The sequence below is a fragment of the Sphaeramia orbicularis genome, chromosome 12 (genome assembly GCF_902148855.1).
Source record: "Sphaeramia orbicularis chromosome 12, fSphaOr1.1, whole genome shotgun sequence".
Taxonomy (NCBI): Eukaryota; Metazoa; Chordata; class Actinopteri; order Kurtiformes; family Apogonidae; genus Sphaeramia; species Sphaeramia orbicularis.
The window spans coordinates 20806609-20830516 of record NC_043968.1 but is presented as its reverse complement, the minus strand read 5'-3'; the positions used below and the strand labels follow the sequence as shown (position 1 = coordinate 20830516).

At 38.0% G+C, this 23908-nt stretch overlaps 2 protein-coding genes across 4 annotated transcripts; one reads left to right on the top strand and one right to left on the bottom strand.

Moving 5' to 3' along the window:
* Positions 1-4006: 4006 nt before the first annotated feature.
* On the bottom strand, positions 4007-17995 carry gpat3 (glycerol-3-phosphate acyltransferase 3). The gene is made up of 13 exons (XM_030149417.1): positions 17878-17995; positions 17507-17703; positions 17245-17311; positions 14985-15252; positions 13140-13214; positions 12948-13037; positions 12732-12825; positions 12513-12628; positions 10232-10287; positions 10055-10140; positions 7304-7432; positions 5882-5961; positions 4007-5793 (listed from the first exon to the last, which is right to left on the bottom strand). The coding sequence occupies exons 2-13, from the start codon at positions 17648-17650 to the stop codon at positions 5667-5669; spliced, it is 1332 nt and encodes a 443-aa protein (XP_030005277.1). The 5' UTR covers positions 17651-17703; positions 17878-17995; the 3' UTR covers positions 4007-5666.
* On the top strand, positions 17980-23620 carry abraxas1 (abraxas 1, BRCA1 A complex subunit). Of its 3 annotated transcripts, none has more exons than XM_030149420.1 (9): positions 17980-18173; positions 20084-20174; positions 20265-20301; positions 20387-20453; positions 20566-20762; positions 21797-21916; positions 21999-22083; positions 22162-22273; positions 22910-23620. In XM_030149420.1, exons 1-9 carry the CDS (start codon positions 18093-18095, stop codon positions 23197-23199), a joined length of 1080 nt encoding a protein of 359 aa, XP_030005280.1. In that variant the 5' UTR covers positions 17980-18092; the 3' UTR covers positions 23200-23620. The 3 variants fall into 3 exon arrangements, with proteins under 3 accessions (XP_030005280.1, XP_030005278.1, XP_030005279.1); XM_030149418.1 differs by having other exon boundaries at positions 17990-18173; positions 22901-23620; XM_030149419.1 differs by having other exon boundaries at positions 18015-18173; positions 22904-23620.
* Positions 23621-23908: the final 288 nt, after the last annotated feature.

Here is a 23908-nt window from a genome sequence, read left to right as displayed (position 1 = left end):
GCTGTCAGCTGGAGCCAGGCCAGATGCAATCTTAATAGGAATTTGATCATCTGTAACTTTGGCTGCCTGTCAGTTATTTTGTTTTTTTCTAAACAAGGCAAAGCAAAAAAAAAAAAAAAAAAAGAAAAAATCCTGGCAATCAATCCTTATAGCTGTCTCCCTTAGTTATTTGGAAAAACAATTGAAGTGAAAGGAAATAATCATTTTCAAGTCATTTGAGGATACAATAGAGATAATTACAGTGCGTCATGGAAATCCAGGATGCCCAGAGGATGAAAGATGGATGGAGGCAACTTTTTAGGGAAACACACACATAACTCCACCAATAAAAGGATAGAAATATATAATGCACCAAATACAGACACAATCTGACTATTTTCACCACCATAAATTGCTTTTTTTTCTTTGCAAATTTTTCCATTTAATAGAGTTATAGTTTGACTCAATGAAATATAGATCTTTTTTTTAATGTAGTACATGCTAAGTACATGCCTCTGAGTATAATGGCACTTTACTCTGCAATCTTCACCACTCTTTACTCAAACAACCTCTGCAATTATGATCGCATTAATACTTTTACTAAACTAAGTAATGTCTCTTGAATTAACTTTATTCACTTTTTCTACCTTATACAAAATTAAAAAGAAAACACATAAATGCATCAAAATGTGCTTTTACCTTCTTTTATTTTCTCTTATTTTACCCTTTTGTATTATAATCCATACAACGTATTTTAGTCTGTTAACAATGATATCATTCATTTCATTTCTACTCCAGCCAGTTGTTGCATTGTGTGATTATGACTGATATTTAATATTATCAGGAAATATTTTGGAATCAGCTTGAGTTCAGATTCTTACAAGATTTCTACCAGAGCTTGGTGGAAATGGTTTAATTTCCATTAGAGAACCAAAGTTTGGCACTCGACTGAATGTGATCACTGCTGATAAGTGGTCATTGTGCATGATCTTAGGCACTATCATGGATAAAATTAATTGAATTAACAGTCTGCAAACAATGGTAGTAGCAATATTTTTAACTAATCAAATCATAAATATTGGTAACATGAATCTGCTTCTCACAAGTCATGGAATTGTTGTATTAATTAAAAACATATAGTGTATGTTTACAGACTTAAGAGTCATTTCTTCTGTTTTTATGTTATTTTTATCAGATTTTCTATGACTTAATCTGTGATTTCTTCTGAATCGGATGTTTCCAGTAAAATTCTCATGTATTAAAAGATATCACCAATGACAAACATTTATCAGCTGACACTAAAAGCTGAATGCAGATCAGGGTTAATTATTGGCCTCTTCTCTTTCGGGACCCCCCTCTTACCTGTGCAGTGGAGTCCTATCAGAACAATGTACCTGACGGCCAACATTACTGCTGTGTGGAGGAGATGATGTTTAAACCTGAACATGTATTGTTCGACGTGACATGCTCAATTTATCATTAGTTGTGAGGGGAGAACGGATGAGTACACTTTCAATTTAGTTCCGCTGCTTTCTCCATTCATCATGGCTTTCTCATCATCCATCATTTCCCCAGCTTAGATTCATACAAAACACACTTTCATAAGTTTAATGCAATTAATCTTCTTGCTGAGATAATTTCATATTAATGAACCAAGACATTTATTTGATTATTCATTTGATGAACTTACATTGGGGGGGCGTTTCTCTATCGGAGATGACAGGATCTCCGTTGCCCACTAAGCATGACAGTGAGAAGATTTGAATGTGTTTCTTTTGTGTTGTCTCTCTGCGGGGCCTTTGTGCGTTTCCAGAGAGAGAAGGCGATGCTGTGTGTCTTCATACAACAAGCCCAGAGAAATTGGAAAAGTTGCAGCAATAGATAGGAGGTGACCTGGAAACAAAAGCAATCAAGGTGGAGGAAGATGCTGAGAATGCTGGGCCATGAGCAGGAGGCGCCATCAAGGTGAAATTCAGCTACACTGTCAATAAAAAAAGAAATACCTTTTGAGGCACAGGGCTGAGGGCAAAGAGTAGTCTGCAATTTCACACCTTCATGTACCTCGCCGAAGGACATTTTTCATGTTACTCCACTTTTTCACTCAGTAAAGCACAATGAATTGTTTGGGCATTTGGACATATTGTAGATGATGGCAGAAATGATTCCCTTCATAACAAATTCCAGAGCAAAAAAAGTGATGGAGTGGAGGAGGAGGTCAGCAATCCTCCTCTGCCCGTCCAATCACTGCATGACTACATAATTATTTTCAAAACTAAATAAACTGGAATTTAACCACAAATCAATCAGTTCTCCACTTGAAGAACTTCAGACTCAATTGTAGCTCAATCAAAGCAGGAAAAAAAAAATCAATTGCGACCAATTATAGCCCGTTTCATTAGTGTATGCAAATCAGTGTGATGCTTTTAAAGGCTCGGTCTCATATTTCCCCCTTCTGGCCAGACCGACTCACTGGAGCAAACACACACAGTCACACACCATGGGAATTATAGAGGCAGCTGCAAAACACATCCATTCTTTTCTCATATCTTCAAGCTTTTGGAAGCTTTGAGACAATGTCATGGTGTATTATTGTATGTTTTGTTTGTGGTGTAACCTGTGGTCACTTTCATTTTTTTTTCGTGGCTGCACTGTGACCGGCAGTTAATGCTGCCATGTTACAGCATGACCGTGTCCAAACATAGAGCAGGACTGATTTCTATCAAGGCAAACAACAATCAGTCTTTGATCCTCTTTTGTACCAATAATATCAGATTAAAACAGCTTGACTGGACATTCAGGAGGAAAAACCTTGATGAGAGTGTGTATTGCACAGTAATTATTTCATGAATCTGTTTGGCTACTCTAAACTCTGAATTCTCTGTATATGTGAAATTTTCAAAAGTCACAATAAAAGAGGGAGGATTTTACTTTCTATAATAAGCACACATTATACAATACATTATTAAGAGAGTGGTTCTGATATTTACTTAAGTTTGAGCTTTACAACAAAAGGACAGGACTTTGCTGATACCTACACCTAGACAATAATAAAGATGGATTCAAACTACACAAAATTAAATAGATAATCAATAAAACACATTATTTGTGATGTACAAATCTGAGGGAATTTGGCCACATCACCCTATAGCCATCATCAGAACCTGACCCAATGATATTAATCTGATATCTCAGAGGCCACAGATATACAATTAACATAAGATTTGAGGGATTTGACTGAATATGGACAGTAGGGTTCATCCAGTGCCATCCCTCTCCCTGCCTGTATTGATTTTTCTCTCTGAGCTGCATTGTACCTCCTCAGCATCACATGCATTACAGCAGGAGTCCAACCCCAAGCACAGAATAGATGGCAGAACAATGTATTTTAGAGACATTACACTCTAACTAATGGCGAGTCTTAGAAAGAGCCTCAGTCATTTACCCTTGTGAGTGGTCAAACTGCTCAGTTCCCAGCAAAGCAGGATTTTAAATGATGTCCTCGATGGGACTACATTCTCTGGGAAGAATGATTCGATTTGGAAATGTATTCATATTTACTTAGTGTACCTGCATTGCATTTGTATAGATCACGTCAGGGTAAAACTAAAATTGAGCAAATTGAATCAACATATTGAGATATACCACGTAGAGTTGTATGGAGTCTACAGTCATCCAGACCAAGCCGGGGTCACTCCAATGCCTTTTATGATGTCCCTTTGAAATCTATCTGAATCACATTAAATTGGATATAAAGATGTGCAGACACATACATCACAGTAAATGGTGTGGTGGAGCATCGCTCGCCAAGAATCCCACCTCAACAATCGGGTTATAGAATCGGCTTTAGATCCTATTAATAATTCACAATCTTGTTAGGGGAGAACAAACATTTCTGTTCAAGCAATTTAAGTTGTGGGATTGTTATTATAGCCGGGTGCTTCAGCCGGCTGTGAGATGGTCTCAGTGTGAGAGACAGAGAGCCTGTGAAATGTAAGCCCACTGTGTGTGGAAGAATAACTCAATGCTATTTCACAGTCTCTGCTTTCTTTATTAAAGCACCGTCACAGTAAACATGTTTCAGCCGTACTCGACTGTGCAAGCCTTTTAGTGGGGACCATGCTATTCTTTCCTCCACGTCGCCTTATTCGTTCTCCGCCACTGCCTCCCATTACAGAAGACAAGTAATGGATTTGTGTTTATAAGGACAAACACTGCCCTTCAGCAATCCCAATAACTAGAGGGATTATTTCAGACTTTTACACCTAATAATTAATCAAAAAGAAGAAAAAAAACAACAACAATATAAACTGAGTCAAAATAGGTTTCTATAGGCTACAAGTGACTCAAATAAATAACCTTGTATTCAGACATAACTAGCTCTTGACCTGAGAGAACTGCTGTGCTGAGGACAATTAATGTACTCAGTTCTGCTGAAATGTATGAAACTATTTGATCAGAAATAAAATAGGTTCCACTTGATCTTTAATTGACAGGGCTTTAAAATGACACTTCATGTAAAATAGCGGGTCAAAATCTCATGAGGATGGAGGTGTGGGAAAGGTGGATTTGACCTCAATAGTTCTGTTCCTGACTAGACTCCTCAACGTAAAACATATATTTGTCACTGGTTTTCAATGTATTTTTTTTAAGAATCAATTACATTTTTCATGTAAACAGAAATCCATAAAGAGCAAGTAAAAAGCAGCTTAAAACAACAAACATTTGGTTTTTAAAAACAATGTATACAAACATTACAACATTAAGCCTCATATGAGGAAGAACTTGCATTGAGATGATCATAAAAAAGAAAGCACAAGTTAAATGTGTGAACAAACCTCTGATAACAAGTGGTATGCTGAGGAGCTAGTAGTTCAGTATGATGAACACAATCCTATATTAACAGGATTATTGTACATGCAAACACTGCCTCCTGCTGGTGAAAAAACAATCCTACAACAAGAAAGGACGTCAGGGCCTGTATTTATCAAACTGCTATCAACTTGAGCTTATTACTATTGTGAATACAGACTTAGACGAGTGGGACAAGTTTAAGACTCATTGTCCACTGTTCCACTGGTTGTAATGAATCAGAATCTGCTTTACTTTAAGCTCAAATACCCATTTCAGTGGGCATAAGCAAACAAAAATGATGTTGCTTTGGTTATTGTTCTTATTATTTAAAATCTGTTTGCATCTTTATCTCTTAAAAGCCCACATTGGCATTGTCCTTAGCATTATGACATTAGCATTCAGTTCAGCCAGACTCAAAGAGCTGCTGGTAAGGCAGTAAATCCTCCAAATATATCATTTTGCAGCTACTCTCAAACCCTTTCTGTATGTTTTAGGGTGAAAATAACTTTAGGGCACATTATTTTTGTCCTTAGTTGGCTCTTTGACTAGTGATATAGATGTTTTTAAGTAGTTTGATAGATATGGCACAGGACCTGAGCTAAAATAACAATAAGATTTTAAGGCTGACTTTCGGTATAAGACTTTGGTCGAAATGTAAAATCCACAAAAAAATGGATCAGACAATCAAGGAGAGTTATTTGAGGTTTCCTGGAGATTCAGCATCTTGTCACAGTCCTCTCTCCAAATAAAGGGAATAAAAGGAGCCATTCACAATTCACCGTGTGTAACATGGCTGAAAGATAACAGCAATGATTGTCGAAGGGATTGTCCAAAAATCATTCCACCTTTGTGCTCTGACTACAAGAACTGATGCCATTTTGTCCCACAATTATACTGCTGTACATCTTCTGCTGCTCTTCTTTAAATGAATCCTTCACTTTTCCTCTCTTAAGGCCTCCGTCCCTGTCAGGAGCAGAAAAAAACAAATATTTACACAGTGAGAATACGTAAAGTGATTGAAAATGGGTGTCAAGTAAAGGCTCTTTCTTACCAATCGAGGTCAAGCAGCCCCCCCTGATGAGCGATGGCTGATTTCACTCTGCTGGCAAAATGAGCAGCGTCCTCCCCATCCTGGTCCAGGAAAGACATTAAGGGCAACATGTCTATGGGTAAGTTCTTACTTACTGATAAAACATACATCAGACAGTTGCCTTCTTCTCATCACTACTGAAACAATGGAATTTTAATCAACATTAATTGAAATTTCAGCCACTTTAGAACAATTATGTAGCTCAAACATAACATATTCCATCACATCTATAGCATTTATCTTGAATATAGAGTAAGAATACCATAAATGTGAACTTGTATTTGCACTCATCTAATGGATCTAAGCTCATTAAATGACTATGTTAAGCTCTGTTGTGATTTGGTCTTTTTCACTAATAAATAGTCTGCTTCATTAATCTGCAATTTGTACAAAATGAGTTAATAACAAACTGTAACAAACAAATTGAATTTAGGGCAGCATATGGGAGTTGAAAGAAAGATATGAGCTGAGAAAAGATAGAAACCTGTCAGGTGATATTTCTCTATGAGCTGCTCATTTCACGTGTGACAAGTTCCGTTTTGAGTTTTAGTGACAAATATACAGAACAAATAAAAATGTGTGGGGTATTACGTTGATATTAGGTCACAAGCTGACAAAATCACAGCTGATGGTTAATATGGTCAATCATATGACACCTTCAATCAGCTGATGACAGAACATCTGACTGAATTACATTCACATCTCACAAATATAAGATTCTGGTTATTTTCCAACTTCAGACAGACCTTAAAGTGAATCAGATACTTTGTCCTTCAAACCTCCATATAATCACATATATTTTCATGAACATGCTTAAATGTATAATTTCTGTTGAAAATGGGTGAACTCCTGTGTGAGATGTGTATCTATCAAAAATAAATGCACTATTTTTATACAGACTTGGTTCATAGGTATACATTCTGTTTTCATAGATATACATACTGTTAATACTGTTAATAGATATACAAACTGTAATTCATGGGTAATGATACTGATAATATTATTCATAGATATACATACTGTCAATACTGTAAATTGCATCAATTCATATTTTGTCCCATTTTATTTTTATTCTACTAAGCTCTGTTCTTAAGTTACTTTGTAAAATTGTAAACATTTAAATTCTATTTTCTGATCTTATTTTATTTTTGTAATTTCATATTCGCTCTATTTTTATTTTCTTTAGTACTGGTGTTTTGTTAATATTGCTGCACTGACTGGAGTTGCACTCCTAATTTCATTGTACACACAATGACAATAAAGGCTATTCTATTCTAATATTCTGCCACAGAATAACTGTCGCCTGTGAAAATTTATGAATTAAAATTTGTTATTTAATGTATTTGCTGTTCCTGATATTTTTCTGAGAGTTTTTGGTCATACCTGCAGGGTCATGGGTGGGAGGTACCACACATTGACTACTATGGCCCAGCTGGTCATCATCCTGAGCAGGTAACTGACCATGTTGTACTTGCCACTGTTCCAGAAAGCATCACCAAAACGTGGGTCGTACTGGGACAAAAACAGAGAAGTTCACTTAAAAGCTGACAGGAAATGAACAAACAGAGAAATGACACTAAAACACTGAGCTAAAACAATGTCTGTAGTGAAATCAAAAAGAACATGTTAATATGATGTGCACAGCTAAAATCATCTAACTCTGTAAAGTTACAGGGAAATGCAGAGTTAGATGAGGTTTTCTTTGGGTTCATCTGGGAACACCCTTCATATGTTACAAAGTCAGCTGGGAAATTGTTTCTATCAGGATTTACACTAGACCAGGAAAGCTGAGAAAACTTGGATGAAGCCTGCTCCTGGTCCATCATGGAAATACAGTTCATGTCAAGGAGGGGGTCTACAAAGTGTCTGAGCTACCAAACAATGGGGTGACAGGAAAACAATGTCTAAGCGAGACAAACTGACCTGAGGAAACAGTCACTGATCCATCATTGTAAACAACATCGTCTATGCTTATAACAGGACGGAAGTGAATATGGCATCTAAGATAATTGCTGTAAAGTTGAGCATTCATACAAGTGCAAGGATCTAGACCTTAGTGAATGTAACAAAATACTGAAATTATTATTACCCCGCCCCCTGAAGGGGAGGCAAGGGGTATTGTTTTTGGTTCGGTTTGTTTCTTTGTTTCTTTGTTAACACTCTAGCAGCAAAACTGTTGGTTGAATTCATACCAAATTGGGTTTATAGATTGCCAGTGAAGCAGAATAAATCTGATCACATTTTGGGAACAGTAGGTCAAAGTTCAAATTTCTTATGAATTTTTAAAATTTTTTTTTCACCCATTTACTTATGATGGGCAAAATTTCAAATGTCTGTAGCAGCAAAACTATTGGTTGAATTCATACCAAATTGGGTTTATTGCCAGTGACCCAGAATAGATGTCATTACATTTTGGGAACAGTAGCTCAAAGTTAAAATTTTTGATGATTTTTTAAGCCTTTTTTCCCACATTTACTAAAAATGGGTGGAATTTCAAATATCTATAAAAACATCAATTTTGTTCAGTTTACTTCAAACTTGGCACATATATAGAGGTAATTGATATGCTGACATCAGCACATGCATAGACATGATGACATCAGCTGGATCAATGCCAAAATAAGCTACAGTATGTGCGAGGGGTAGGGTATGTTGTGAATGGCACCACTTGTTTTATCTGTTCTATATTCAATATTTGACCTACTCCACATATTCATATTGATCAGTTGTAGAGTAAAATTACATAACTTAGTGCTTTTGACGATTGGAGAAAAGGAATATTGAGTAGAATTATGTTAAACTTAATGTTGGTTTGTCCTTCCAACACCACTCAGGTTTCTCACGTGGCTCCTTGAAACAATTATTTGCCCAGCCCTGGTCTAGATGATACTAAAAGAAACTATAAATCAAAAGTTGTCAATTTAGAGAGACAATGAGGGCATTCATGAGGGCAATGGAGTCCACCAGCTCCTCTTCCTCTTCCTCTTTCTTAACTTCCACTTTTCCCTCATAGGTGAACAGTATAGGGAGGGTTACTTTAAAAATGTATATTACTACAATTTACAGAGTGTAATAGTCATAAAATGTAATTTGTTACATATCCTGTTAGAATACTCAAAGTGAGTAATGCACTTAATTTAACATAGTCTGTTATTACACTGTTATTACATGTAACAGTCTGAATGAATGTGAAATCCACACAGCCATGGTACGTACAGTAGACTGAATCCAGGAGTCATTCTGATTGTAAATGAACCCTTAAAGTAGAAAGGGGCAGTAATGTTTTATCTAGTAAAAAGGATTAAGATTTTCCTTGAAACAATTTTCCTTGAACTTTCATTTTTCACGTCATCAGGTTAGAGTGAAAACAAGTAAACAAAGATAAAATGATGCGAATTCATAGCCATTGTTTCTGAGGTTCATTTTGATGTCTTGCAATCTTCTAATAAACTCTAAAAAAACAGTTTTTAACTTCTCCATTTTCCCACAGAATGACATGGGGGAAATATGTAATTAAATGAAAATAAATTTACAGTTCAACTCATCACTATATGCATTACCTACTGTGGTCCAGATAAACTTAACAAAGTATTCTAGTGACTTTAAAGATGCAATTGTATGTGGTATGTATTCTGTAAATACACACTGCTGTCACATGTAGTTATTTCCCAAACACTAGAGTTAATATGATTTCCTTCAAAGTACATCAGAGGAAGAAGCAACTACATCTTTTATCTAATTCATTAAACCCCTTCAACCTGCTCATCTTAGACTGGGACAAAAATGGTGATGCTTTAATGTCAATAAAGTCTCCATAGAATGAGAAGTTATGATGTTGTCAAAATACTGCTAATGATTTGGTTTAGCTCAGATTTTAACATTTTCTGAGGAGACTCAACATCAAAGGACTCCTTCACAGTTTTGAACATCACAAGTTTTGCTTTTAATTTTGGAAAAATACTGGATGGCAACATTAACATTTAGCTTTTCTTTTAATTATAGTTTTAATTCTTTTACTCACATTTTCTATAAGGCTGTATTGTATATTCTGAGCACTGAAGCTTATCTACTGTTATGTATCAACCAAGTGTAATCAAGAAATGATTGTTTTTTGTTTTGTGTTTTTTTTTTTACCTTGATTGCAACTGGGTATATTGTCCCTCCAATTTCAAAGCTTCCCTTCTTAAACATCATGACCGAAGTGTTGTTGATGCAGGTTCCTGGAAGAATCATAAAGGCACACAAATGTGACCCAACCATAAAACCACTAGCATCATCCTCACATCATGAGCTGCTTTGTTTCTAACCAACCTTCAGGAAATATTAGGATGGGAAGTTTGGTCTTAGCTGCAACGTGAGCCCTCAGCCTGTGGACAGAGGAACAAGCTGAATGAGTCACACAGGGTTTGAACTTTATCATCATTTAAATGTCATCACATCAGTGAAAAATGGCTTCCTTTATAAAACGTGCTTTTGTTAATAGTAAAGAGAGACTGTATTTATGTTGCATCCATGGCTCGCTAATCAGTTACTTGAGAAAAAAGAAAGCTTTCACTTTGAAATTTGGGAGAATTTTTACATTTTTAGTAAGACGTTTCACCAATTGCCTTTTTTCAAAAACAAAAACAAAAAACAGCGGTTGGTCTTGTCACGTCCACCTTAATTCTGTTCAGTGTATTAAGATCTAGGAGTAGAGTATGAAGTACATAAAGCACTGATGACCTGTCGCTCACATGAACCCTATGTTTATACCCTTTTTGCTTTTCCTGTTTTTATTATAAACATTTGCAGCTAAAGTGAAACTAAATATGCTTGACCTTTGGACTGTTAGTCAAACAAAAGAAGGTTAATCTTCAGTTGCCTGGTAAACTCTCATTTCTGGACTTTGACTTTTATTTTATACACAAAGCCTACTTGTGTAGTTTAAGATTTACTGCTGTATGGAACTATTCTCCTTCTCTACAGTGGGCGCCAGAATTACTGTGCATTATCAGCTAATCCATAGTTCCTGAGGACTTGACAATTACACTAAAAATAAAGACAAAGGATAACTTTACAAACATAATCCTTTTCTTACTGCACTGACAGATATTGTACATTGTGCACACTAGAATAACATGCTGTGTCAGTTCTTTCAGTGCTATTTGATACATTCTGTCAACGCAATTTATGTTCATGCACATATAGAAAATATATTCCACAGTATGGCTTTCACTCATGAATGTATTAATAGCCTGATACACTACTGATACTCAGCCCAGTTAGCTGCAGGGCCACAGCTAGTTGGAGAAAGGCTAATCTGCACAAGAAGGGGATTGCATAACTCTGAAGTACACTCCACAGTCAAAAAGTGTTCACTGCTTATGTGCACAGTTAAGCAATTTTCACTCAAATGGCCAGACACAAACTTTCCGTGCCATTACACTTCTGCTGTCAGTAGAGTTAAAAGTCCTGCAAGTTGCTGCCATTACTTTCCTTTTTCCTTAATATTTGTCAGGCTCATTAATTACAACTGACTTATTCCTACAGAGGCGCATTCTTTCTGACAAGTGCTTCAACTATGAGAAATGTAACATGTCACACTATTTTGCTACCTAGGGTCTTTTAATGTGTTGATTTTTGTGTAAACTATGCAGACTGATGTATGAATGAGGGGATAACTGGTTCTAGAGACAGAACAGCTAAAGTTAATTGTAAAAATGGACCAAAATGTTGTATGTATTCTGCCATTTGATTAATGCTCATGTAGTCAAAAGTTTTCAGAATATACAGTAGTGGAAAAAAGTTTTTGGACATCCTTAAAATTTTGCACAATCGGAAGCAGAAAAATCTTTTCCATGTTTCAGAAGGTGTGACTGCATCAGACAGACACAAACAAAAGCACATTATTTTTTTTTGTTTATTGCTAACAAGAAAAAAATGACAACTAAATTCTTGACAGTTTCAACACGTCATGCCCTGGATGTGTTTCAAGGGGCATTAATTTGCTGAAACATCCAGTTTTAACCTTGATGGAACAGTGCATGTGCCAAAGGGAGCATGTGGGTTTGGGGAATGGAACAGTCCTTGGCAGAGTTCAGTGACTTAAGAGTGATTCTTAATGCAATATATCACAAATGCATGGGATGTCAGAAAACTTTTTTCAACACTGTAGTTGTATAATTTTGGAATAAAAGATTCAGTGGGCGAAGCTGAGGATTAAAATCAGGATTAAAATCATCATAATACCACCTCCCCATAATAATACCACCATAATACCTCACTTGCAAAAACCATAAGTCCCTTATTAAAGCCAGTGTTTGTTTATTCTGCTCTGGGTTGTTTAGTTAAGAGGATGTAAAATTTGGTCCACACATAATCATAGCAGGTGACAGTAATCCACCTTAACCCTGATACCACCTGCTATAAAATACTAAAAAAGAGGAAGTCTGTTTTGAACTCCTGTAAAAACATTCTAAGGCAACAGCAACACACCAATTCTTATTTTCATGTGATCGTTTACACATAATGGATCATAACTGGTAACTTCTCATCCTGTTCTTGGACCTTAGTGCAGCCTGTGCCTTCACTGGTATTTCTCTGACTTTCTCACCTACTGGTCACAGCGTGGCGGTCCTTCATCTCCGACCTCTCGAACCACACATGAGGGCAGGACCTCACCATTGACCTCTGAATGACCCCCATCAAGCCTCCGTGAATCTGACCCACCTTCAGAGCACACAGAGCAAAGAGAAGTCACATCATTTTACAACGACAGCTGCTGTACCAAAAACATCCAATATAAGATGCTCACAGTGTGGATGACACTCACCATTGCATAGCAGCCATCGTTGGCCAGAATAACCACGTCGATTGGTGTAGTGTGATTTGCAACACATATTCCTCCTTTCTGTGGCTTGTTCTCTCTAAAATAAAACATATAAACATATATGCATATCATTCTGCAGCTCTTAGATTGTGCAATACAGTAATGATGCTTATTCAAGAGGGAGCAGGAGGGGCAGCCACTCTTCCAGCTGGAACTGACTTGTTGTAGTAACGGATGGTGGCTGACAGTCCTCTGGCACAGATCCTGTAACACGTCAGATGGACCAGCTCGCTCAACCAGGTCTTCACACTATAGTCCAGACAATATGCTGATGTAAGGTTCCATCATCAAACTGTCACAGAGCATCCAAAGCTTCAAAACTGTTTCATCCAAGATCCTGTTTTTCTGTACCTGTTCTCAGGTAGGAATCCAACTAATGTTGTTCCGATCACAAGCCATGAGAGGCCAATGATTGCCAGAGTAATCCTGACAGACATGAGAGAGATAACAAATGAATAAACATGATTATCAATTATGTTTTGGGATGATATTGAACCAATGCAATTTAGCTCCTGTTTTGTAATTTTGTTCATTTTAATATCTGTCTTAACAAGCTGTTCTCTTAAATATTTTTTGTTTATTCAGCAGTCAGTCAGTCTTTCGTAATATCCAGATTGCCTCTTTAAACATCACTTTGACCTAGTATAATGCACCCACAGCCTGCTTATGCATCAAATAAGCATTACAAGTTCTGGTATTTCACATATTTCATAAATATGCCTTGAAGACATAGTCAGTGGAACTTGAGGTTGAGAACTTCAGCAACACTTATCATATAGAAGAAGTACATTTCATTCTAAATGTAGCTAGTTTTAGTCAGTAGTTTTCCTCCTTCCCCATGCCCCTTGGAAGTAGGTGACATGCCAGTATTTTTTTTACACCATTTGCATTTTAGTAAATTACTAATGAAGCTAAGTGAAAGGTCAGTCAGGGAGAGTGCAGAGGCTTCTTTTTAAGTCACAAATAGAGTTTTTCCACTATCTCTAAGCTCAATAAGCTCATCTAACCACAATCTGACACACTCACTCACACTTTTTGCCAATCACATGTTTAATCTTTAGAAGTTGCCCTGCTGTAATTCAGCTGATTTTATGTATCATGGGTATTTCGTAACCCTTTTCTATCCCTTCTCCATTTCACCTCTGTCATCTTGTCCTAGTTTAAACTCACTGAAGGCCTCACATCCTTAGCTCCACCACCAGCACCACCACCAGTGTCTAAGCTCTAGACAAGTCTTCTCCATAACTGAAACTAACTAAATCTGTATGAGTGTAATTCTATTCAATGCTACTTCATATGACCACTCTGCATGGTGATCTTTCTGTTGGCATCCCAAGTGCCAAAGTCTACTTCTTGTTCATGATATGTTTATTATATTTATACAGTATATTTAAGTGTCTCTTGATTGAAATATGACACAAAGGGACCTTAATGCACACATGAAAAATCACACATGCACAGTGATGTCTCAGTTTAGCATGCAGCACAGGACGGTGATGGTGATAGATGAATTCACTGTGAAGAATTCACATAAACAGACAGTATGGTGATGTGATTGTTAGGATTGTTAGGTCAGGATGCACATCAACACTGTTAAGCAGACTATCATATACTATACAGTAATACTTTTTAATTACTCAGGAGGAGTGTATAATTAACCAGTAAAACAGTTTACTAACGTCTGCAGGGAATACTTCCAACGTTGTGCAAACACTGGACCTCATGTGAAAAGGACATTCATAAAACTTTAAAATGCACCCCATGACCAGGACTCAAATAAGCAGAAGAAGATGGATGAATGATTTTTGAGAAATTAAATATAAAACTTTTAAGCAATCTTCTCCCATGCCTACATAGAATTAACACTCAAATTTCTCCAAACTGACCACATTTGTCTGCATCATTTGTCTATATTTGTGCAAGTAAAACTAAATTCTGTGTTCGCTATTTGTTAAGGTATAACAATTTATTTATCTGGTGAGTGAGGCTCCTAACAATGAATCACCATTTCAGCTACCAAGGCCTTAAAAACAGTACAACATTGTTTGTTCGATATTGTTAGTCAGAAACACCAAGACTTTAGAATGTACTTCATGTCATAATTAATTACAAGTGCAGTGCAGTGTAGACAATTTATCTACAGACTTAGAACACATTTATTATTTATTATTATACATATATTGGACTGAGACTGACCTGAGTGGGAAGAGGATACAGTAGCGAACGAAGACACCCAGGACCCAGATGATGGTGAGGCGCAGACTGATGTAACGGAAGTTCTGGTTGGTGCGTGTGAGGAGGTTCCAAGAGGCCAGTTCCTCAGAGGAGAAGCGCTGGGTCACCTGGTCATCCACAATGCTCTCTAAACCTTTCTTGTAGAAATAGAAGGCATCGCTCAGAGCAAACGAGTTCCGCAGCTCCCCAATCTCCTCCTCCATGGATCCCCCTGCTCGCTCAATAATCCCTGAACAGTCACAAAACCCATGAAGATATAGTGTTAACATTTTACCAGGGACCTAACAGAGAGCCGTTCTTTTTTCCCTTAAGGGATAAAAAACCCCCTCATCCCATCATCTCATTAGATACTGTTCACTGCACTGTTTCGTTTTAATTAATTCTGTTGGTTACTATTAACTTATTAAGTTTGCCTGCCATCCTTCAAAAACCAAACAATCCAAAAATCTAAATACAGTATGTGTGATTTACAAATTAATTACAGACATATACAGCAACAAAAAAGAAGGTATGTAATGCATTATTATACAGTGGGAACTATATAACTGCATGGCCTGAATATTAAATACCTCTGAGTTGCCGTGGAACTCAGCTAGTGATTGAGTGAATCACACACAGTTGTCAAACATGGGTCTATACGTCTATCCTGTAGTTTTTAATTTTGAGTTATTTGGAATGCAATGGAATTCAATGCCATAACTGAGGCCAACCTTATTAAAGCCAACTCTGCTTTGGTTCCAAAAATGGTCACATTAGTGAGGTTAAATTGCATTCATTTTATTAGTGTATGATAGTAAAAAAAATACAGTTTTATGTGATTTAAAGCATTTATAATGATAATTTTGGTTTGTTGCACCCCCTTGAACCACCGACCCTGGACCCCACCATTCTCCTGCACATTGCTAATACTACCCCCCCCCCCCCCCCCCCAATTTTTTCTGGATCCGCCACTGTAATAGTTATTTCTCTAGACAATAATGAACCAAAATACCAAATCTATACTGGAGTTCTTATAAGAAAACAAAACCTTAAAAAAAGCTTTTCTTTCCTGTAAATTGTCACTGCCAGTTCAATAGTAATAACATGGTAATACCAATATGAGGATATGTGTTGAACTATCAAGTCAATTTATTGATCAGACTACAATGATTATTCATTGAAGTTTACTTTATTTTACTAGGACAGTGTCTCCAGACAGCTTTCCAGGACATCCCGAGCAACAACAAATAACAGAGAGAATTCTGTTTAAATTTTAGGCGTAAATGAATCATGTGTCAACATATGTTTAGGTGGAGCATCGCTGTCTCTTATTTACACTTCATCCACGCCTTCACGAGAGCTCACAGCAATGGATTCACATGTCTTTACCTTTAGGCAAAGGTTTTACAAGAAAGACAGGACAGAACTTCATTGTTCCTGATCAGTTTGGTTGATGGTCTAGTGGAAAAGCAGACATGTGACTCCTTAACCTACACAAAAGGGCATCTATGATGATTTTACAGAAGAAAACATAATTGAGCCACAGTGCAACATAAAGAAGCTGATGAGTGTGCTGTGGTTCATGTCAGCTAGCTGCTAAAATGTCTTTAAACATCTGTATTTGATTGTGTATGATGCCAAATCAAATATTTCATCTAGATCTGTCAAAACCTCAAGATTAACACAAGATTAAAACAAGCTGCAGTATTTGCAGTGTTGAGCATGTTGAAGTCTGAGAGGATCATGAGAACGCTGACCTCTCAGAAATGTTTAAACCTATACATTCCACACGTGGTAACAGCTGGCAGCTGGGCTGAGTATGCACCACCAGTGTTTCACTGTTTACTGCACATGGGCTTAGCACAGGTTGGCTATTTGGCTAAAGTTATGTAATCTGCAGTTGCATCATCAGCCTGAGACATGCAGTGTGTTTCCAGCGCTCTCCACAGCACCCCGACATCAAACACTGGAGCTGACCAATGGAGAGCCCCCACACTCAGACGGCGTCACATGATCTCTGTCTAGAGCTGAAACAAATCCCTCATACAGCAGGACACAATGTACAGAGAGGACAAACAAGGAACTGCTGCTGTTCTTCCCAAGTAAACACTGCTACCCGCATCCCATTCCACTCTGAGAAGCTTAAAAAGAACATAAACCAGAAAGTAAAAACCAATGTCAAGCTGGGCTCTGTTTCTTAATGATTTGCCTTTCCTATCTCAGGAGATGTAAGCAGACTTACCATTTGGCAGAGGTACAGGTACACTGGGCTGCTCCATGCGTCCTCTCTGGATTCGCACTGTAGCCCACTGCAAAGAGGGGGTTTTTAGATGACCTTTGACCCAGTGCCTCCAGTCACTGCCTGAACCCTAACAACTGCTTACTAAGTAGTGAAAGGAGTTGCACTAACTAACATTGAATTTCTATTTAATGACAAGAATTCAGAAGTCCAGTAAAATGCACTGGGAGAGAGAGCAAGTGAAAAGACATCCATCTCCATTTACCTCCAGAATTTTGACCAAAACCTGTATGTAGACCCCAGTGACCCCCAGGGACAGTCCAAACATGGCAGGCAGCATGATGAGGAACAGCACCACAAACACCCACACCTGGAACACGGCTCCAGCCACACTCCACAGGTCATCCATCACTGACAGCTGAGGCCCCCACTGTCCGTGTCCGTGGATCAGCTCATCTTCTCCTGTGAACAGCAGTAAACCGGTCAGTGTGGTGCTTTTCTCTGAACTTTGTGGTGTTACAGTTATGATGAAGGAGCTTTAACAGGAGGGTGAACCGTTATACACTATGTGAACGAAGCGGACATTAAAGGTGACAAAACAACAACAAAACACGGATAGTTTGTCAAAGCACATACCTGAAAGTTGAGGAATATCCGAGGGGAGAAGAAAAGACCCTGTTTATAAAGGGAAACGTTATCCGCTGCCAGCTACAGACTAGTCAGTAGGTTTAGAAACTACGCCCCTTCTGCGGATTCACAGCGCTGGACTGCGCAGGAAAAGCGCAAAACTAACTGCGCTAATGTTGCGCCTGAGTGACGCTTTTAATGAGGTCTGTGTGTAGTCAACAAGCATGGCGGAACCCACTGTCCGTATGTCGGGGATTGTTTTATCCTCACTAATGTTCCAGCATCTCAACAGTGATTCAGATGTGGTGAGTTAAACAATTATTTAACCTGATAAACATTAGCGGGTTGCTCATGGCTCTGTTGTTTTTAGCTCGTTAGCTTAACGGATACTGACAGAAGCTAGCTCATATCCTCTGTTAGCCAACTTTCAGTTAAGTTTTTCCTGAAGTCGAATTATCGTTTAAAGATACGGCAAACCTTCTACTGTTTAAGACAAAAGTTATGCAGACGTTTTGGACAAAGATATCTGAACGCGCGGACACAAAAAATTCCTTTTACATTATTTTTATATAGCACTTAAAATAGGCAAGTTTGCTGATAAATTCACACTTACCCTATCGCCCACCACTAATAAGTATTTACTCTGTGTATGTATCAGCCATAACATTCTGATCACTGACAGGAGAAGTGGTAATAATATTGATTATTTCACTACAATGGTGTCTTTCACTGGGTTGGATATATTAGGCAGCAAGTGATCATTTAGTTCTTGAAGATGATGTGTTGGAAGCAGCAAAAGGAGCAACGTAAGGAACTGAGTGACTTTGACCAGGTCCATATTGTAACAGTGATGACTGGGTCAGAGCATCTCCACAACTGCAGGTCTGGTTAGATGTTCCTGATCTGGAGTGATTAGCACCGGCCAAAATTGGACCAAGGAAGGACATCCCAACCTCAGGATGATTGCTCATCTGTGGGAGGTGTTGGACAAATAAATCCAATCTATGGAGGTTCACGTCTCTGCTTCCAGGACTTCAGGGATCTGCTGCTAACACCTTGGTCCAGATACCACAGCACACCTTCAGAGGTCTGGTGAAGTCTAGACCTTGGGTCAGAGCTGTATTTGTGGAAAATGGGGAATCTACACAATGTTAGGCAGGTGGTAATAATGTTCTGCTCCCATAGACACTGGATTGGTTGAGATTTGGTTGTTGCTCTTTAGATACTTTTAGTAGGCAATAAACATGTTACATTGGGAATGTCCAACAAGATCAAGAGATGCTCTGATCCAGTGATTTGGCTATCACAGTTTGTCAAAGTTGCTGAGATCCTACTCTTGTCCATTTTTGTTGTGCCTAACACATCTGTTTCAAGGATTAAATGTTGACTTGTTGCCTAATATATCCTGTTGGGATTCTTCTTATGAATCTGACTCCAATCCTGAATCCCACATGATCATTAGATTGGTTGTTACCCTGACCATAAAACAGACTCGAAACAGGATCTTAGAATATCAATGAATCATTCATTTAATTAGCAATAATTAATCTTACACAGATCTGTGGTCTCCCAAAGTTACAGAGTATAAGTCTCCCTAGTCATCAGACACAAAATGTCCGGGCCAAAGGACATGCATCTCTGAGCTTCGAGTCCCTTGAGAGCCCTGAGCTACTCCTTCCCTAATTCTTTTTACTTCTTCCATGGGATGGCGTCTCCTCTTTTGGCCGGTAGCCAATTCTCTTTGCTCACAACACACGCTAGGTCTTAGCCACCGTCCAGGGGCAGAGTGTCCTTGAATGCAGGGAGTATAAACTCTTATCTCTAACTCTGGAACATTTTGCCCACACCTTGTCTATTCGTACACATTTAAATGCTAAGCAAAAAACCCTCTGTAACACACTGCCTGTATTATTCCATTTTACTCTGTGATGTCAGTATGTCACACAGCTCAAAGCATATTAGCAAAACATAGAAATAATAGCTATATCGTAATGCATTCTGATTGTATGATGCTTAGGTTTTCTGAATATTCTCAACAATCCCACCCACTGACAGGTTCCACTGTAATAGGATAATCAAAATTATCTCCACTTCTCATGTCAGAAGTCAGAATGATATGGCTGATTGGTGTATTTACTAAACAGTAATATTAATTTTAAGGAAGTAATGACAAAGTTCCAGTTCAGGTTTTAATGTGTGCTTTGTCACTTTGCAGGAAGGTCTCATTCTTGGAGAGAGCAGATTTGAGGAGCAGGTCACCATAAGTGATACTCAGTCTGATCACATTCATATAGAAGAAATATACAGTAAGCTGCTTTTTATCTTATCCACATGCAGTGCTTCATCCTCATTATCACATGATATACTAAACTTTTTTGTTTTGTTTTTTCTTACAGATATTCAGAAGCACATAGCCTGCCAAAAACTGCAGAAGTAAGTTCTGCCCTGGGATTTGATGTGATATGTGATACACAGTTTCTAATTGTAATGTTTTCCTTCTTTATCTCTGTGTGCACAGTTTTTATAACAGTGTAGGAGAGGTGGACCAGGATGCAATAAAAAGGATTTTGGCAGACAACAAGCAGGTAAGTCAAGCAAAGACTGCTGAAATCTAAGCGAATGTCATCTGAATTGAACTAGCATGTCTGCAAATGAAAACCATTTGTTAATTGAGCTGTTTGATTTTTGCCATTGGAGGAAAGTGTGATTGGTTGGTACAGGCAACGGAGGAACACAGATCAACAAATGGCACTCCGGGAAAAGATCGTTCACGAAAACCTCAAAAGTGTGCTGTCGAATCCTCACATGATCTTTCTGCTATTGACACCGAGCAAGTTAACGTCGCCAGGCTCCACTCACAGAACGGAATATGCCGCCTTCATCTCACGCAGCAGGTGACAATGATTCACTGTGAGAGATTCTCATTGTAGGATTAAAGGCTCATGCTGTTTTAGTCACCTCAATAATTGATCTTTTTTTCCCAGTTCATTTTCTCTGAACATGCCCTGCATCCTGACAGGCCCTCACCACACACATCTTTGTGGTTTTGTGTAACTTTTGTCCTTGTAAACAAACCAACAGACAGCTAAAAGGGAATTTTCTCCTGCCACAGTTCCCTGGGGCTGAACATGGTTCAGTGACTCAGAGGAAACTTTGTTCCCAACTGACATACTTAATTTGGTTACATGGGCTGTTTAAGGTCTCATATTTGCATTTCTGCACTGAGAGGGGACAGTGAGTTGTACTGGGAGAGGAGGACATCACTTATTACAATGTTGCGAGTAGAATAGAATAGAATAGAATAGACTTTATTGTCATTACACCAGTTGTGCAATGAAATTGCAGATGAGCACATGAGTATATGGAAGACCGTGCAAAATGAAAAAAAACTAACCCACAATCATTCAAGTTATGAGAAAATCACATGAAATTTCTATATGTTCTAGAAAACTAATCTATCTTCTAAGATATTATATTGCTGGAATCCTCCATGTGTCCAAATAGGTCCTTTGTAAGACAATAAAAGTATTTTGTGTCAATTGATACAGTATTTATTTCCAGCAGCAATGCTTTTTATTCTCTGACCATATACATACAAAACTACTTAAAGGAGCTGTAGGTAGTATTTCTTCTTGTGTTCTTATGTTATGTATAGATCACTTACTGCTGTTATTTTTGAAACTAGTCACATTCATTACTCATAACATTTTAACTTTTTGGGAACTGGTAGACGACATCTCTTTATGTCTATATTGCAGAGATTAATGGTCTTGATAAACCTAGAACAACAAACCAAAAAAATGTAAAACATATATGAAAAGATAAATCAAACCTTAGTAGAGGTCTGTCAGTGTGGACAGTTAGTGTTTAATCACACTGTATCTGTCTGTTCAGATTTGAATAAAACCTATGTGCTTTCCCTTTGAAGGCAGGTCATTAACGTTCCAGTGCTGGTGAACAACCTGGGTTTGCTGGAACAGGTGGCTTACTGTAAGGTGTCGGCTCTGTGCTCTGCAGTGGGCTACAACCTGACCATGAAGAAACACAGGTATGATCCCTGTCACAGTTATAGGATTACATTCCATCTGTGTTTGTGTGTGTTTGCTTCCATAACTTGGAATTTTCTCCAGGTCAGAATTCTTCTCTTCAAATGGGTTGTTGAGAGACGTGAATGAAGTCAACAAAATGAGTGACTCTCTTCAGTCAGAACTCCAGGTAAGAAATGGAGGGAGTTATTTAAATTTTGCTGCTTTCTTTTCCATTTTATGCTGATGTTTTCTTTCCACTGAATAGAAAGCATGTGAGGACGTCGAGAAAAGTGAGCGACTGCTTGAAGCCCTGCAAGCGGATGTTTCAGATCTCAGGAGGAGGGTCAGAGAGAAGAGGCAGAATGGACTGGAAAAGGGTAGGCTGTTGTCTTTCTCTGTTGGATTTTCACTAAATATCATAAATATATATTTAAAAATAAACTGCAGGTTCTAACGTCATCAAAAACCTTTCCTGTCCTTTTCTTGTCCAGCATGATTTAATTATAATGGCTACCATTACATTCAGGGATAATGACAGTACTCATTAATTGCAGTTAGTTTTTCCACTTTAGATGGAGCAGGTCAAGCTTTTTCTGACACCACATCACATCCATGGCATACGTTTCACTTAGCAAATGATTAATTTTCCCCAAAATGACAGTTCTCTTGAATCTGGTACACTGATGACCCACAAATTAGGGCTGCACATTTAGGATGGCTATCAAGGATAATATAAAATATTAGATGTTTTTTTGTATTTTTCTCAACTCAAACATGAACTAAAAGAAACCAAAATATACTGTTATTGTGAATGGTATACCTCTGTGCTCAGTGTCACTGAATCCAAAATATCACCATGCACACTAGACCTTGAAATTGTGGCTGGCAGAATGAATGCTGTTGTGATTTAATTAACTGTGCAGCTGTACTTGGCATGTATCTTTTCCTTGAGGGTGACATTCAGTGTTCCTGTCCCAGTCAGTTAAATGTGTTGTTCCTCTCAGCAGATGCAGATGATCTCCCAGTTGAGCCAAAGAGGAACCTGCTCCTGCATGATGCTGTCAGAGCCCTGTTTACCTGTGGACCTCTGTTCCAGTCCCAGACTTTAACTCTTGATGCCTTTCCTGTACTTGACTTCTCCCACAGTCCTGAGCACAGTGCAAACACTGCCACAGAGATACTCAACCCAGAAACACAGTCATCAGAACAACCTGTGTCTGAGCTCCATCCTGGCAGGACTGTCTCTCGTAAAAGGCTGATAGAATTCCAAGTAGGAAGGGAACATAAACGCATGAAAACCTAGTGGACTGTGGAAACATGGTGCCACATATGCCTTTTTTTCTTTTAATAAGTTCTTGATGGTTACTTAGTGGTTCACAGAAGATTTTTTTTTTTTAAATCAAAGTTGTAGTTTCTAAAGGGCAACTCAATGTTGGCCTGTAAAGTAACAGGCACAAGTTCTGCCATCATTAAACTGTACAGTTCCTGTCATCTTCTCATGTTGTGAGAATGATTTTCTGATAAAAATGTTTTTGTTAAAATGTGTCAGTCATTACTTCAACAACAGATGCAACTGCAGTCTCTTTGGAGCAGGTTGTCCCATTGCTTTACTCAAACGTGTGTAATTAACAATAATATTGAAATAGATGGATTTTTGTTATTTGTTATGGGCTTGTCTGTGGATTTCTGTAAGGACGGTAGAAATGAAGACAAGAAGCTAGAGGAAAAATGGGAATGACATGCTCTCAAACACTTTTTTTTAAATGTAAGGAGTTTATCTGGGCTTTATCACCTCATGGTTAGTTCATGTGACCACACGGCTAGAAGATCATTCCACATTACATTTTCACGATAAGATATCCAGGTCTAAGAGGCCTGTTTAATGTACCATTACAGACCCACTTAGATTTCAGAATCTGTTTTTTTTTTAACCTCTGATAAGTTAGGTTCAGACATTTAAGGTGCCCATTACTGTCTGTTACCCCACACACATGAACTTTAATGCCATCCCC

Bases quoted from the DNA above. Each gene is read 5' to 3' on its own strand.
- gpat3 (XM_030149417.1), bottom strand. From the start codon at position 17,650: ATGGATGACCTGTGGAGTGTGGCTGGAGCCGTGTTCCAGGTGTGGGTG. The intron at 17,312-17,506 runs GTAAATGGAGAT...CCCTCTTTGCAG, and splicing joins TTTTGGTCAAAATTCTGGAG to TGGGCTACAGTGCGAATCCA. The intron at 10,288-12,512 runs GTGAGAAAGTCA...CTCTGTCCACAG, and splicing joins CGCCACGCTGTGACCAGTAG to GCTGAGGGCTCACGTTGCAG.
- abraxas1 (XM_030149418.1), top strand. From the start codon at position 18,093: ATGGCGGAACCCACTGTCCGTATGTCGGGGATTGTTTTATCCTCACTA. The intron at 20,454-20,565 runs GTAAGTCAAGCA...TTGCCATTGGAG, and splicing joins TTTTGGCAGACAACAAGCAG to GAAAGTGTGATTGGTTGGTA. The intron at 22,084-22,161 runs GTAAGAAATGGA...TCCACTGAATAG, and splicing joins CTCTTCAGTCAGAACTCCAG to AAAGCATGTGAGGACGTCGA.